General features: G+C 33.6%; 1 protein-coding gene across 1 annotated transcript in view; it reads left to right on the top strand.

Moving 5' to 3' along the window:
* The window catches only part of LOC106460700 (neprilysin-11-like), a 101,614-nt gene that overhangs the window by 19,441 nt on the left and 64,222 nt on the right, over window positions 1–17,951 (top strand). Inside the window, exons 5-8 of the mRNA XM_022387475.1 lie at window positions 3,415–3,498; window positions 4,783–4,988; window positions 5,800–5,967; window positions 16,679–16,759. Of these exons, the coding sequence (XP_022243183.1) occupies window positions 3,415–3,498; window positions 4,783–4,988; window positions 5,800–5,967; window positions 16,679–16,759 (539 nt within the window). The remainder of the gene's footprint in view (window positions 1–3,414; window positions 3,499–4,782; window positions 4,989–5,799; window positions 5,968–16,678; window positions 16,760–17,951) is intronic.

The following is a 17,951-nucleotide window of genomic DNA, read 5'->3' as shown; positions in this document are numbered from 1 at the left end:
GTAACGAGATAAGGAGGTTAGTTATTTATGTTTGGAAATGTATTATTTCTCCGAAAGGGGGCCGAAGGCCGCCTAAAGGGGTCACCTGTTTTAACTATTTGCACCACCATAAAGTGATGTCAGTCAAATTCGATGACGAGGAACCCACTTTGACGTTACACTAAACAAAAATACAATTTATAGAAACGTCTGGATTAAAAATAGTCTATTACTAGATGTACTTCCGCAGGGTCCTCGAAAGTGTTTTGTTTCAATAGTAAATAAAACCAAAATTAAGAGTAACAAATATTTATATTTCTTGCTTTTGAAATTCATATGTTATGCTGTGTTGTAGCCTACAGAGTGCATAATTCTTCTCGCGATTCATGGCATGCGCACGTTTTACGACGTCACGACAGTAAAAATTGCAACGTTAAGCGTTCATTATGTGACGTCATTTTAGTGTTTACCGACTGACTGACATCATAATGGCTGGAGACGGCTTGAATGGGTAATGAAGAAAAACTTTAACCATTCAAGCCGTCTCCAGCCATTATTAGTCCTATCTGATTTTTAACAAGTGTTTTAATGGTTTCTATTATTGAGCTGTATTCGGTAACAAAATAATTATGGATGTTTAGTCCATTTAGTGATAACAAGAACATTTTATTTCTTCAACTTCAACAATCCACGGTTAGCGTAAAGAACATTCACCGATAGGCCTAACTTCACATATAAACTACGTTAAACAAAAATTTCATTTACTTCTTTAATTTCGTATCTCTGTTTCTTCGTCGAAATATAAACTCAATATTCACAGCACTGAACTTGGTAACTCTCTGACTGTAACAGACAAACATACTAAATCATTCAATGATTATGAATTAATGGTTTGTTTGTTTCTTTGTTTGTAATTAAGCACAAAGCTACACAATGGGCTATTTGTGCTCTGCCCACCACGGGTATCGAAACCTGGATTCTAGCGTTGATGAATTAATGGACAAGCATACTCATAATTTATTCTAACAAAGTTTCCAAATTTGAAGAAATTTTCAGACATTAAGAGTATAATATCACACCCATCGGGATCTTGGCTTCGATCAAATTGGTTTTTATCATGATTTGTATGTAAATCTTATATCTTCTTCCTGTCTTAACTTCCCGTCTCTTTCTTCTAGTTTTCACCTTTTCATTCTTGGTTTTATTTCCATTGTTTCTTCACTTTCATAACATTTTAAATTTCGTTTCGAGCACGTGCCGTCATTTTAAAGTTGAGTGTGGATTTTTCGTTGTTGTGATGCTTTTATACTTCATTTATGTCCCTTTGTACTTCCTTTATTACTTCGATGATGTTCTTTTATATTTTATGTTTGACTTCGTTGTTGTTCTTTTGTACATTTTCTGTGGCTCCCACTTCACGAAGTACAAAAGGAACAACTTTAAGTCTAATGACTGGAACTCCAGCTTGTCCTGATGGACTATTGGTTTGAAGAATCTTCATGTTTCTGAAGAAGAGGGATATCATAATTTAAAGCACGAGTGCAACAAACTTTATTAGAGTCATTTCTGGATAGAACTTTGCAAAATGTGAGTTTGTACAAGCAATACTTTCACAACAAAGAACACCAGAACTATTCACCTCAGAAACAATATATGGAAAGTCTGTGACATCTTCACATAAGGGAAACTTTCCACATTATCTACAAGAATCGTATGGTTGAAGATGTGAAAGTCTTACAAATAACCATTTCCACAGATGACATGACTTACTTGTAGAATACCAAGTTACCTTCTTGGGTAGACGTTATGACTTAAGGTGGATAGATAAAATATCTCATAAAATAGATAGTGGAGATGAAGCCCCAGTTTTTAAGTTGGCCAGATGACTTTCAGTTGCAAAAAAAAAGGTTGAGGGTCTGAAAGAAATTGAGACCATAAAAGAATACAGAATAACGGAACCAAGTACTAGTCGTTGGTCGTCGTCTATTATACTTGTGAAAAAGAATGGTGGATTTGGAAGGTTAATTAAGTCAAAAAGAGTGATCGAGCTAGAAGGTTAAGGAAGTCAAGAAGGATGGTGGATTTGGAAGGTTAATAAAGTCAAGAAGAATGGTGGATTTGGAAGGTTAAGGAAGTCACAAAGAAAGAATGCTACCCACTGTCAAGGATTGCTTCTACTTTAGATGTTTTATCTGAGTCAAAATAATTCAAGTGCAAGTCTACAAAGCAAGTTCGGAAAAGGCAGCTTTTGCTGCAGGAAATTGGTTGTAGCAGCTTGTTGTGTTACAGTTTGAGTTATGTAATGCACCCGTTATATTTGAATGACTAATGGAATGTGTTCTCTCTGAACTACTCTGGAATTTCGTACCAATTTACTTGGATGACATAATCACACATGGAAAGACCTTCAGTGACACTTGTGATGGGATAAAAAAGTAATTTATCATTTGAGGATAGAGAACATTGAACTGAATCTGAAGAAGTATGAGTTGTTTCATCGACAAGTTAGGTTCCTGGAATATATAGTCACTGGAAAGGGACTGTTTTTTAGGAATCCACCAAAGATTGAATCTATCCAGAATTGGCCAACACGACAAAACTAGTGTGAAGTAATGGGATTTTTTGGACTGTGCTTTTACTGTCTTCATTTTGTAAAATCGTTCTCTGAATAGTACACAAACTACTAGCAAAAACTAAAAAAAGTTTGGTTGGACTTGTTATTGTAAACAAACTAAAGAAAGAACTAACCACCACTTTTCTATTAACATTCCCAAGTCTTGAAGGTCCTCTGAAGATGCCAGCGATTATGCAATAAAAGCAGTGTTATCACAAGTACATCATGCGAAAGAACACGTGAGAGCTGTTGAAAAGCGGTACTGTAAAACTCGGAAGAGGCAACTAAGTTTTGTCCAAGCCTCGAGTTATTTCCATCGCTACATATATGGACACAGTTTTAAATTATTCACAGATAATGCACCATTGAAGTGATTGTTGAATTTCCGCAATCCAGAAGGTCAGATATCCACTTATTGAGTTCGTGAGTCTGTTAGTCAATCAATGAGTAATCAGTGCACAAGTTATATTAGTCAGTTTCTCTGTTACTGTCAGCCAGTTAGTCAGTCGACAAATAACAGATATACGAACATAGAGAAGTAAGTAACATTTGTGTTTAGGTGTAGCTTACTTGTGAAGTTAGACCTAACGGTTGTTATGGTAACTGTGAAATTTGAAGTTGAAGAAATTCTTTTATTGCTAAGTGGTCCTGGCTTTCCATCATTATTTTAACCGAATAATACAAAAGAACCCATGAATCCGTCCAATAATAGGAACCATTAACACACACACACTTATCCCCGCTAATGTATAGAGAATTGCTACATGTAACGGTTCACACAATGTTTTTTTATTTGTGTGTGTATGTGTGTTTGTCCCTAGCTCTTCTTGATGGGATTTCTCTACCTAAGCCGTCAGCTGCTGTAACTCAGATGAAAAAGATGTACACATCGTGCCTAAAAATGGGTAAGTTTGACTTTTCACAGTTGTAGCAGATCTTAATTAGTTATATAAAATGCAAATAAACGTGTGACAGCTTACATTTTTAGAAGCAAAGAATTAGATAACTACCACTCATTGATCTCAGAAAGGCATAATTAACTAACGCTATTTAAAGAAATGCCGGTTGTGTAGGACATTTTTCTGACGATGTGACAAACTAGAAAAACTACCAGCTACTCTGGACCAACCTTTAAATAAAAAGAAAAACATATTTCTGTGGATAAGTCAGAAACTAACTCAAAAGATTCAGCTGTGTCCTTTAGAGGTTTTCGGTGCTAATTGCTAGCGAATTTAACTTGCTCAACAAGAGAGTTTGGAGGCAGGTAAAATATCAGAACTAAAGTAACACGTCATAACTTACTGGGTTGTTGAGGAATTTTAGGATTCATTCATTATACGTGTTACCCATTCGATTAGACCCTTCGGTAGATCTAATTTGCTGTTAAGGAAGAAAAATCTGAATTATTGTCTGGATGAAAAACCTTCCTAGATAACTGTTACCGGGATCAAAGTTATTAATGTTACTGGGATCAAAGTCATTATTGTTACTGGGATCAAAGTCATTATTGTTACTAGGATGAATGTCATTATTTTTACCGGTATCAAAATTATTATTGTTACCGGGATCAAAGTCATTATTGTTATTAGGATCAAAGTCATTATTGTTATTGGGATCAAGATTATTATTGTTACTGGGATCACCGTTATCAATGTTACTGGGGTAGCAGTTATCATCGTTATATGTATTTTAATGTAAAAAAGAAAAACGAAAGATATGTTCATGTCATACACAGTGTTGTTTATTAAATTTTTTTATTTGATACTAATGGTTTTTACTTAGCTTATCTTTCGTTATTTATTTTTATAATATTGATGTACTCTTGACGAAAATAAGTAATTATATTTCAAAATTTTCCAAACTTTCATAGTTATGTTTTATATTGACTTTTTCTTTCGTTAAGTTAAGTAAAAAAAAAAGTTAGAAATCAAATATAACAAAAAGCTTACTCTCTATCACATCCAGGTTTAGTACTGTTTTACTGGATATGTGTTTACTTGTATAAAGTTGTAACGTCACCCGTGTTGTTCTTTATTATTCTTATTTTCTGAATGTTATTTCCACATAGCACAAAATATCGAAAGTATGTTCTCTCAAAATAAAAAACCTAATGTATTTACCTATCTATGCAAGTTGCAATATGTCAAAGAAACTGATCATTTTCCTCTTTCTTTGAAAACAAAAAAAAGATGACAATATCATTCATGGAGCAGCTACATTGCGAAAGATGTTGAATGATGTCGGAGGCTGGCCGCTTTTATCCACAAACTGGGCAGGTGACGTTTACAACTGGGTCCACCCAATAGCTTGGATGATTCGTCAGCTTGGAATTGTGCCTTTTATATCCTTCACTATAGCTCCCGACTTCAGAAATACGTCAACAAACGTTATTTACGTTAGTTTCATTTATTATCTATTACAGTTGGATGAGTAACCTGATAAAGTATTCTAGAAATTAGGTTAACTGAAATACTGGGTGTCTTTTTAAGGGGGAATGTTGCCTGGCTAAAGAAACAGAACACTGGTCATAATGATAAATATATCATTTTTATAATATTATATACAGTGAACAAAGATTCTTGGGAAAACCTAAAATATTTTGTTAAGGCGAAGTTGTCTCTTTAACATGTTTTAGGTTTATGAGATCTGTAGGTTTTGGAACAGAAATCATGTTTCAATACATTGACATTCCTCCTCCCTACTCGGGAAATATTAAACAGGGGGTGGTATGGGAGGAACTTCCTGTTAATTTGGGTTCAGTATTTTCATATTTCAAAACAAAAATAGGCACGTTCATTTTATGAAAGTTAAAAACATTTTAAATCGAATGCTATGCAAAGCGTTTCAATGTTTTTCTGAACACGATATAAAATAATCGGTACAAACACACTATAATTAATTAATATCCATCTTAAGTTAATATGTTACTAAGGTAATGAAAGTTTACTATGAATAAGTTTATCGGACGCGTAGAAGTTTTTATTTTATTATGATTTCTGAAGAATTACTTAATATGCTTGAAATACCGTAAATTTTTATGATTGGTTAATAATATAGAATATTTGAAATTAATAGCAGGCGCAAGAAAAAGATCGTCACTTGATAATAGAATTCTACGTAAAATTCTATAAGAGAATAAAATTATTTACAAAATTTAATTAAATAATATGTATCCAAATATGCGTAACTTAGAACATGTTTTTCAGTTAGGAAATCCTGTAATTCAGGGATTCTTAATTACTCAAGAGCGTCAACAGAGGAAGCTTATCCAAAATATTACTAAACAACTTCAAGAACGAGAAAATAAGGATAAAGTGGATCCAGAAGAAAGTGACATTGCCAGCATTTTTGAAGTGGAGAAAAGAATTAAAGAGGTAAAATACTAACAATAGAAAGAACCGGCAAACTGTTGTTTGTGAAGTTTGAGTAAAGTTTGATTCGGTATTTTGTATTTAATGAATATTTTCTTTCTTTTTTTTCCTATAATATGTATAAGATACTGTCAAAATAATTTGAAAGATTCAGAATTGATAAAAACTAAATTATAACTTAAATTTTACTTCGCATTACGTGTCGTTTTGAGATATATGTGGCTCTGTTGACTATGAAATATAGGTGTCATGTAATACTTTGTCACCTATTGAACGTTTGGCATGGCATCATGCTCTAAAACGGAATTCAATGGGTATACATACAAAGACACATTATTAACACAGACTGATTGATAGTGGTGAAGTGTATGCAAGATGTCACAACTTGGTTAGATTGTAGGATATTTTATTTGTGGAACATCGATACCTAAAGTAGTTGCAATGCTTGATCATCTGTGAATGACTATTCCACGATATCGGGAACTTGATAGTAAAAATGTGCATGTAATTTAATGTTGTTTTGGAGAACAATGTAATTAACCCCTCCCGACTTTTGGTGTTCCATTTACTATGATTCTGTCTTTGAGCGTTAGTAATTTCCCTCTTGTTTACAACGATTTTAACATGCTAATTTAAAATTAAATCATATTTGCTGAGAAGGATAAGCATTTCCAAAAATTTGCCGTAGTCTAATGAGGGATCATCCAGAGTATAAGTGGCTTCATGAGTCTTACCATGATAACTAAGACCCCTTTTACTCATAAGCTTAGCAATGTATACTACCTTCACGTCTTGCTCGTTTCGAACTTGTGTTTTGCACTCAGACTTCTGGCTTTTGAATAATAACGTGTGGATGTTACCTCCTTTATCTGATAATAATTCATTCATGGTGTATATTAGAGCTTTCATGCTCATTAGTTCGTTGATAAATGTGTTGCCAAGTTCTCATCTCCTATAGGTAATGCAAACTATACAGAACAGTTGTGATTTTCTGCACAAAAACCTAATTACTGTCTGTTTGAACTATTAGCCCTAAAAAATTATTTTCTTTGGTCGAAAGGCAACGATTGTTTGTTTGTTTGTAGTTAAGCACAAAGCTACACAAAGGACTATCTGTGTTCTGCTCACCACGGGAATGGAAATCCGATTTTTAGCGTTGTAATTAAAGAAATGAACAAAAGGACCCACACATGATTTAGTAAGTGAGGACTATATTTGTTCTTGTGATCCAATCTAATTAACTTGAACATCGTTACCAAACGTTGCTTGCTGGGCTTGCACTGTAGGGGTATGAGTTACATGTGGAACTTCATTATTGTTTGAATCCAGAAACTCATTTTAGATAGGCTCCACCTCATCGGATAATTGCTGTTGCTGAGATATTGCGTCGTGGTTACACTTGTAATTACACTTGCACCCTGTGTACGCCTAAATAACTCTGTAATTTTTTTTTATTTTTAGCTTCTGTTTTGCGTAAATATTTCTTTTTATCTCACTCTCTCTCAGCACTCCCACTTCTCATCGATGATACTTAATAGGCCTAGACATGTTCCTGTGAAAATTTTAAAACAATTTATTGAAGAATAATCTCAAAATCACAATCCTTTCAACCAAATTTTTAGTATGTCAAAGTGAACTCTACATGGCAAATATTTACTCCAAATAAATTCCGAAATATATTGTTAATCCAAATGCGAGTGTTTATTTCTGCATTTAAAATAAAAGTGTTATAACCAATGAATTAATTTTGCGATTAATCATTACGAGTGTTGAAAAACAATGCTGAGATAATTGTACGTAAACGAAAAAAACGATGTGGAATTGACAACCTTCTATCTGAGAATGAAGAAAGATGCAACACTAAATTAAATTCATATATGAGATAAACTTTTGTTTTTTGAAGAAATTCTTATCTTGATTGCACTCTACTGGTACTCACGGAAAATATTTTAAATGTTTACATAAAAAAAACATCTTTTGAGTCGAGTAACTGACTAATCAGAACGTTTTTCGAGGAATAAACTAGTCCAGACACGAAATATTGCAAACATTTTCTTATTTTATTATGAAAATGCTATATGTGGATGCATTGCTGGATGAACAAAATGGAATTAATTTGTTTTGCTATAAAACAAAACCTATTTTATCTTCTCTTTAAATAGCTCACTAATTCTTACTAATCATCCTTTAACAAGAAAAAACCGTTTTGTTTTTCTTATCTATGACACAATGTTATCTTCGACAGAGGTATAGTACAAAGTGATCTAAGAACCTTGATTTCATCTTGCCATTGTTAACTTAGTTCAGTTTTAGCTTCAAGTAGGTTACACTAACTTACATTGTTTGTTTTTTCTCAATACATTCTCTTATGTGTATTTCAAAATTTCAATAATTATTTTCTTCAGAACTATAGAACTGATTTCGCTCAAAACCTATACAACACTATACATGCGCCCATTTTTTGTTGTTGTTTTGGATATTGATTAATAAAGCCATTTGGGCTGTGGAGGTTGAAAAACAAAATAATAAGTTTAATGTTTTTCAAATGTGCACAATTGAGTCAATAACTCATTCGACTAATTAGTTGTTATACTTTAGCAAATTTTACTAATATTTCTGGAAACTGCCAGGCCATCAGGAAATTGTCCGGCTGTCCAGTAGGCTTGTTTATCCCTTGCTGAGGCAGGACAAACTCCAAAAGAGAATTATTAGGTCTCCCCTGCAAAGAAATGCTCTGAAACTCACTGTCGCACTCCAAAAGACTGTGAGAGGTCATTAGTACGTACAGGCCATTTTAAATTATTTCATGAAGTGGGCAAAAGCTTATCTATTGGTTGATATATTAGTACAGTCCATTGTTGATGTGTTGGCAAAGAACTAGAAAATAGCACTGGAAGAAATTCACATGGATGAGCCAGCTAATTCCAACATCCAAGTGTTTGCTGAGTTATGTAAAAGGTTAGGTGTGTTGAAACTGTACACTTCACATTACCCCATGTCTGATGGTTTGGCAGAATGGGTAATAAACTCTCATGAGGGTGTGTATAAGACAGGAGCCTAGCAGTTTTTGTGGTATATTATGTATGTATATATTTTCTGTGTGTGTTTTTTTAATGGAAGTACTTATGGAAACAGAGAACAAAATGAGTATATAATGCAAATTACACGTAATAGAATAATGAAATGTTGCTTAATGCAGTGCTATGCTGACATGGCACAATGTGATTGGCTGTCAGACAAGCAATCTGTAAGTGTCAAACCAGCACAAGACCTATATAAGTATTGGTAGTGATACGATTTTAGAGTTCGAAACTTTTGGTGAACGCGTTGGCTGCTGGGAAGGAAATTAAACACAACAAGTATATGTAAGTCGAAGTTTTGAGACTACTATCAACAGCTTGCAGCCCGACTTCAAGTTTCACCCATTTCTATATCCAAGACCCTAAACAGGGCTCATGAAACTAGAATAGAAGTAGTCGAGGAAGAAGACCAAACTACCCACAAGTAATGTAAAGTTCCTCGAAGTAACTTCTCTGTGCGTTAGACGACGATTCAGTAGAGATCTTGTGAATGATATTGCTACAGGTGTGAGTAGAGATTTTGTGAATGATATTGCTACAGGTGTGAGTAGAGTTCGTGTGAATGACATTGCTACAAGTGTCAGTAGAGACTTGTGAAGGACATTGCTGTAAGTGTCAATAGAGATCTTGTGAATGGCATTGCTGCAAGTGTCAGTAGAGATATTGTGAATAACATTGCTATAAATGTTAGTAGAGATCTTGTGAATGACATAGCTGCAAATGTCAATAGAGATTATGCGAATGACATAGCTGCAAGTGTCAATAGAGATCTTGTGAATGACATTGTTGCAATTTTCAATAGAGATCTTGTGAATGACAGTGCTACAAGTGCAAGTGTTAACCTCTTTTTTTAAGAACAATAAGATACAAATTAGCCCAAAATGGTGTCAATGGGCTTGTAACTGCTCGAAAACCTTTGCTGAGAAAAGGCAACAAAACAAAAAAGACTGGAATAAGCAACAGAAATGAAACGGTGGAATGTTCAAACCTAGAAAATAGTGCTCTTTACAGACGATTCCAAGTTTGAGTTGTTTAGCAACAATCAACGTCTGTTTTTTTTTTCGAAAGTAGACTGGAGAGCAGTATAACAATCAGAGTAAAACAGCTATAGTAAAGCATGAAAATGGATAAATACAACTGTGGGGCTGTATCTGAACCAAGAGTGTCAGAAATGTACGTAAGATCGAAGGTAACCTGACTGCCGACAGATACAGTCAAGTTCTGATTCACCGTGTCATTCCCTCAGGAATGCATCTAATCAACGTGACAATGTAGTGAAACACCTGTTTGGAATGTAAAGAAGCTAATGGAACATTCACAATAATGTCGTAGCCTTCGCAAAGTCCTGATATGAACATCACCGAGGCCACGTGGATGCTAAGAATGTTATATGGCAGTCAAACAATTTGGATTAATTATGGAAAGTGTTACAAGATATTTAGAACAACATTCAATAGACATTTATTGATAAACTGTATGGGAGCATGAAAGCTTAACGTCACACTCAATATAAAACAATAGGCTCACATACCGAATATTCATTGTTTTTTTGGATATTTTTAGAATAATGCATTGTGTTTACGTTTGTGCAAATTTGCTGTATACAATTTTCCTTACAAACCCACTTGATCCTCTGTTTGCATATTTATTTCAAATACTGTATCTATATTATTCTCTCTTATTTTTGTGTGTGTAATGACATGGCCTCACTTTATCACGCCTGTGCACATGTGTGAAAGAGCAGGGATTTAAAGTATCTTGTAATATATGTAATTCATTTGTGTTTTTTTTTCTTTTGTTCTATTTTCATACGTAATTTTTGTATGAGCAGTATGCCCATACCCACTCGTTCACATAATGGATTGAAAGAGTAAAGGGTTTTACTTCATTAATAATGCATTTTCTCTGTTAAAGATTTTTTTCATGCTCATTTATTATTACTAATGTGTGATTTCTGGCATGATGTATTTAACTGCTCCTTTATAAAGGGGCAGGATATCTCTGTTAAATTTCTCCCTCTTCAACTGTTACTTTTTGTCATTTAACTTTCAATTATATAGTCTGTTAGACTACCTCTCCCTTCTTAAGGGGGTAGCTATTCTGTGCTAAAGTTCCTCTATAAGTAAACCATTGTTGAATAGTATTTTTGTCTTTATGGGAGTGTACTTGAATATTCCTTTTCTGTGTTAAAGGGTATTGATATGTTCTTTGTTAAAGGGTTATTAAATATGTTCCATGTTAAAGGGTTCATTTTTATGTGATAGATGTATTTTCTATATTAAATGGTTCATTTTTGTAAAAATTTTATTCATTAAAAGAGCTTTAGTTTTATAGTACTATGTTAACAATGGTTTTTCTTTTGATCATTTTGATTACTGTAATATGTATTGCATCTTAGCTGTGGTACTCAATTGTGAAAGGTTTTCTTTCTGTCGTTATCATTATTTCATAATGTATTGTAGTTCATTTAATTTTTACTTAATTTATTGTTTCAAGTTTTAATGTATTATGTTACCTTTTAAAACATAATTGAAAGATTTTATCTTGTAGCTGAATGTAGTTCTTTGTTAAAGGGTTGAATTACCCATGTGGTGTGTAATTGTTTCTAAAAACAAAGGAGAGTCAACTTGTTTGTTTACTATGGCGCGAGTTTAAAGTTATTGAGTTTAATTTTAATTTTCAGCTTGAGGTCAAGCATAAAACAGAGATGATGGGAAAACTTTATATGTGGGCAGATCCTATATTTTTTACTATTTTTAGTAATATAGGAATTTGTTTAAATTTGCATTTAGTTTTGGCTTAAACACATGGTCCAGAAAAACCATTGAAATTATTTCGTTCTAGTTACCCTTGTTCTCTCTAGCAGATAATATCTACTCAGCCTATGGGATGTTGCAGCAATTTTACACATTCATGTGGAAAGGGTGAATGACTGTAATGCTCATTACTGGCTGAGTGGATGATGTTTGTATGTTACAGATGACAAATGATGTGAGAGAATGAGCAGTCATGTGGTGATGGTATTGCAAAGAAAGAATATGATATTTTTTGCACAATCAGAACCTTTGTGCTGGAGAGAATCTTACGTGGTAGTCAAAGTGTTTAGTTCGAGAGAGAAAGCTGCCGACCCGTTCACTTATCTAGTAGAGGATATCATCCCTTTGTCTATACAAGTATGCATGCTTTTTTCTTTTTTTGCTTTGTCTATAATAAATACTGTTCCCACTTTATATCCCATGTGTTAAGTCTGTTTATTTCTCACATAGCTTAAAACTCACTTTTATCTCTCAGGCTACTTAATGAATTTCCTGCCCAATCCTCCTGTTATTAAGTGGATCTATCTGATACTTGCACAGAAATCAGTTTATCTGAAAATACTAAAATATTAACAAGTTTTCAACAAATTCTATAATTGAGAATAAAATGTTGAAAGAAACTAAAATCAAAATGAAGATCTTCATTGGTCACAAAATTTGTCCATTGAGACAAGTAACTAAAATGAAAAGCAGTTGTTGAAATGGACAACTTACCTAATGAACTGGCGATTAAATGACGTTTCAGTGCATTTCCTGTATGTCCACCACGTCTGTGACTCTTCTGTACGAAGATACTGATGCTTAGTTTACGTGGAAAAGCCAGAACAACAGATCTGTTGAATTGTATAATTACCAGTTCAACAGGTAAGTTGAGGTTGTTTATAACCATAACAACTTTTACCTGCTCATTATCAGATAAGTATGCCCTTTAAACATTCCTTGATTGATAAAACGGTTTAATGAATACTTTAATATTTCATATATAATTTCAAATATCACATGCCTGTAACATATATATATATATATATATGGTTCATATGTACAAAGTTTTGAATTTTATATAAAGCTCTAATTTGGAACATGCTAAATCCAATCAAGATTGTGTGCCAGTTCAACCCTAAGTGTTGTTTTCTGTAGCATAATTCGTTCAAGAAAGCTATATAATGTTCCTTGGAGTAGTTGTATTGTGTCCTACGTTCTCTTATGTACATAGATTTGCTTTATATTTGTCACATAAAAATGAGATGCTTCAGATACTAGTGATGCAAATTTTTGATTGATCAATTACAAATTAAATGTGAAATGTGAGAGCTATTTCGGTGTTTACAACCATATTCGTTTCTGAGATTGAAGGATACAAGAGTTTTGTAGAAGTCTCACCCTTGTTTTAATTCAAACAGATTTTAAGCTGTTGATCTAGTGATCATCTTTTCAACTTGTTACATGCAAAACTTAATTCATTTTATTTTGTTTAAATACAGAGCATAGAACTCTTTCCACCTACTAAAATTATTGATTTTCGGTCTGTTATTTAAAACTGCTGTTAATCTTAGTCTTTCCTACGAAAATCACTGAGTTCAAGGACATTAATGGAAAGTCACTTAGAAGGGACTAGCCAATCTTTGTTACTGTGGGACCTCCAGGAGTGCTCTGTACAGCAAGTGAAATATTTCAGTATCCAGCAAGTCTGAGTTCCCAAACTGTTTGGTCCCTTTGGAAGCAACTAGAGATGAGCGCTGGTGGATTGACAATATTCATTAACCCAACTTAACCTACTTCCCAGAGACGTGTGGCCATTATGTCCTATGTGTATCTGTGGTGTATTCTAAATGACCCAGGAGTTTTCTTTAAAAAATTCCAGCTACTGGAGAGAAATTGGTACCTTTTGATACTGGTTTCATAACAATTCACGCTTAGTGACATAAAGGATGGATATAATCTGTTTCACCTTACTATTTTCTCCCAGCAGTGGCAAAGGCAACCTTCCTACAGGTGTTCAGCAAAAGAATACTTACATGGATGGCAACTATCACACCCAAAAATGTCCGGAATATTATTTTCCCAGTACAGTTTTATGCCTTAAATTCTGGTCTGAAAATTGTTTTCCCCATATGGTGATTTCGTAAAGAAATCGGTAAATCTCGTTATTAAGTATATATAGGAATATCTCCACCCTATTTCCTGGTAAGTCAGCGTGATCTGGTAGTGAAAGCCATTGTATTTTGATATGCAAGTTTGAGGTTTGGCTCCAGTCTCTGTTCAATTACCTTTTTACAGATCTTTTGATAAAAACTTACATTTTTTTACTAATTTTTCTGGTTTTATGTCCATTTATCTGGTTATTGAATGTCGGGAGTCAAAACTGTAAATTTGTTTGTTCTACAAGCCGTTTTAAACATATTAATATATTTGCCTGATTCAAAATTTATTTCTTATTTTCTGACAAATTGTTTCAGTTTTATGGGCGTTCAAGATCAAAGAGGATTTTACATATCTAAAAAATATTTATTTGTGATAGTCAGTAAGTTTTATATCAATTTTTGCTTAATAATCTACAGAAAATTAATTCAACAGATGGCACATTCAACCTATTAATTGCACGATATAATACGCTAGGTTTCGCCACCAGGCCTCACTGGCTTACTTGCAAGAAGGGGGGGGGGGTTAGGATTTTACACTATATGTTTACTTGTGGAAGTTTTTGACTTTAGGATCCGAATTCCCGATGTAAACACCATGTGGATAAAAACTGTTGTTTTTGGATGTGACAGTTGTCAAGGTGGATCACTCTCTTAAGAAGTTGTAACAGGTAGCTACATGAAATTCCTGGTTACAAGATCAAACAACACAACATTTACTACTTAGTTGACATGTTCTGGCACTAGACTCCAAGAAGTACCTGGAATTCTACAGATTGAAGGTCATTGTAGCAGGATTGCATCTGCCCTTGAGTCCAGTTGATAATAACAACATCTACTGAACAGAATAAGGCTCGTATATTCAGTGGCCATGAAAATGTACCCATGTACACTGAGGAGCTGTGACACATACACTGGAAAACAAACTCTAAAAGCAGTTGACTAAAAGGATATTCTGAAAGTGCGTTGTAACAACAGTGTATAAGATATAACCTTAATCAAGTTACTAAAGCAGAAGAAACTTTCAGTAGTAGCTTCAGTGGTTCCACCACAGACTCATAATCGAGTGTATCAACGCCCAATACAGCAGATGGTGCTACCTCTCACAGACACTGTATAATGATTCAGTTCAACTGGGATTATTTCCAGTTGAGCAACAGAGATACTCTGAACCTGCTGCTTTACTTGTATCAATGATGCGGTTGGAGAATACAAGTTAGCAGAGATACTTGCTAGAAATGTGAACAATTTGATCATGGTGGCGTAGTTGTCCTTTCTTTGTGTCTTCACATGAGCTCACATGCTTGCCACATATACCACGTAATTGTCATTACGCTCTGGGGAGACAACAGGTTCAGTAGATTAAACTACCAAGCTCTTGGTGAGATCTATCCACTGATCTAGTACAGAACAAATGTCTGTTTATAGCTTTAGTTGTGGTGGTTGGTTTAATGTCTATAGGTACAAGCATGGTTTGTTAGGTGCCTGTGTAAGTACACAGTAAAAACAAATTTATTCCTCGTGCATGAGAGGCTTGAAGTGAAAGGAAAGGTCTAACTTTTTATCACTGTGGTGTCATCATTAAACACACAAGACTTATTATCACAGACTTTCATTGTTGTGGCTAATGGCCTATATGATCACCCAAGTCTAGTTATTAATTGATAACTAATAATTATACTTAGTTGATTGTATAACTAATTAACTATGACAACAACTAGTATCCAATCGCCCATAACCTTACTATAAGTAATTATCATAAAAGTTTGTTCTGGTATCAGCATTTTCGATTTAGATGTCTTACATAAGTTATATACAAGTATAGCATGTGTACCAGAGGAATTGTAACTCTTTGGTTAAACCATAAAATATCGACCAAAATATGTACAATTATAATGGAATACACAAGCATACATGGACAATGGTGATTTGTGTTATAGAAGCAATGCCTGAAACACGCTGTTTTCTTTCAAAAAAACCTAAGACATGCATGTTTGGACAGTTATCTCTGAAAGAGAAAAAAGCATACAGTCAAAGTCTCATCCTTGTCTTAATCTCAAGTTTAAACTGCTGACCGTCTCTCAAATATTCAGTCAATTAGTCAATCCGATTCGGTTTACTACAACTAAAACTTATATTTAATCTTATTTTATTTAAATAAACTTTCTTTTATCTACTTTTTATTTTAATACAATTTATTTTTCTATTTAACTTCATCCATCACAATACAGTAATCGATCAGCCATTTCTATCTCTTGTCTCTTGTTTATTTTTTTTGTTTCGACTCCATGCCATGAATTGTTTCTTGTATTTCGCCTGTAAAAAATACTACACCCGTTTTCCATACACACTACATCAGCGAACCTCATGTTATAGCGAAGATCAGGTAATTATGTGTACTTGGAATATCACAACACCATAGCTAAACGTGTTCATTTACATAGCAATGTATATTATTCGAAAATATATTACATTTTTGATATTATATGGTTATGTTTATTAAAAACTGAATTATATTGACTCTATGAACACACTAAGACATGGTGATTTCTCAGAAGACACTTTCTGATTAACAGAGGATCTTAATTTATAAAGACAATACACAGCAGCGACTTCAAAGAACTAATTCTCTTGAGCATTATTCAGAAAAAAGAATTTAATAAATATGTATTCCTTTTAGACTCTTGAAAGATTTCCCTCTAAAAACGAGAAAGAATGGATGAAAATGACAGTAGGGGAATTAATAAGTTCTACAAAAGAGGTGAGTACACGTTTATAGGTGTGTTAGCAACTAAAAAAAACCAATAACATCACTGAAGACTTGAGTGTGTGCATTTCTAAAATAATGCAGATGAAGTGTGAACAACACAAAACGATTGTGTACATGAGCAAAACAATTCAGATGAAATGTAGACAATATAAAAGACTTAAGAGTGTGCGTATGATTCAGAAAGACGATATATATAAAGCTTGGATTTTAATAAAGACTAGAGTTTGTGTTTGAACAGTGGAAAATAATCGAGAATATGAACATTACACAGGAAAACTACCAATAAAGTATGAACTATATTACCTTGTGTAAATGTATGTAAAGCGTGAACAATATAGAAGACTTGAGTATTTGCGTTACTAAAAACACTACAGATAAAGTGTGAATAATCTAGTTGAGCTACGAATATGTTATGATTTAGACTGGTTTTTATAAGGTGTGAATAGTATAGCAGTGTGAGGTATGTGAATGACTGACTGAGATAAATGTGGACAAAACGTGGATTGTAGAACTACGAACTATTTGTATTATAGACAAACAAATGGATACTAGTACGTGGCGAGTAATTGGGTACTGAAGTGTAGTGATACATAGAGGCTTTAATGTAGAGAAGCAGTAAATAATACACACGAATATTACCTGAATTTAATGGAGTTGACGATATTGCTGGATAGGTCAAAGTGAAGAAACCAGTAGACACAATTTAAGTGAGTTAAAGAGAATGTTAAATTTCACAGAAAGGCTCATATGTAATCTGGAGAACCAATGAATACAAAAGAGGTATGTCAAAAATGTATCAGCTACAATATTACAAGATCTGTTAAACTGCCGTAATCAATAGATTTTTTAAGAAATGAGTGAGTAAAAACTCTTTACTAGAATATAGAAATTGTTAAGATATATAGATATAAAAATGTAATTACTACAGGATTTTCAGAAACGGAAGATATACAGCAACATTTCAACAAGCAAACTTTTAATTAAACAGTTTTTAAGTAAAACGCATGGAAATATTTTTACTTCTATGTCCTCGATATTTAATTCGTTTACACAAATTTGATCTCGTTAGTATTGTAGATTGGAAACCACAAAAAATGCGAGGGCACACCCAATCTCTTAAAAATGTGCAAAACAGATAAGGATGTATAGGTAAAGGCAAAAAAAAAAAAAACGTGGGAAAACA

This window comes from Limulus polyphemus, unplaced genomic scaffold, assembly GCF_000517525.1.
Source record: "Limulus polyphemus unplaced genomic scaffold, Limulus_polyphemus-2.1.2 Scaffold818, whole genome shotgun sequence".
Lineage (NCBI taxonomy): Eukaryota > Metazoa > Arthropoda > Merostomata > Xiphosura > Limulidae > Limulus > Limulus polyphemus.
The sequence above is the reverse complement of the archived record's forward strand: the minus strand, read 5'-3'. Positions and strand labels throughout refer to the sequence as shown.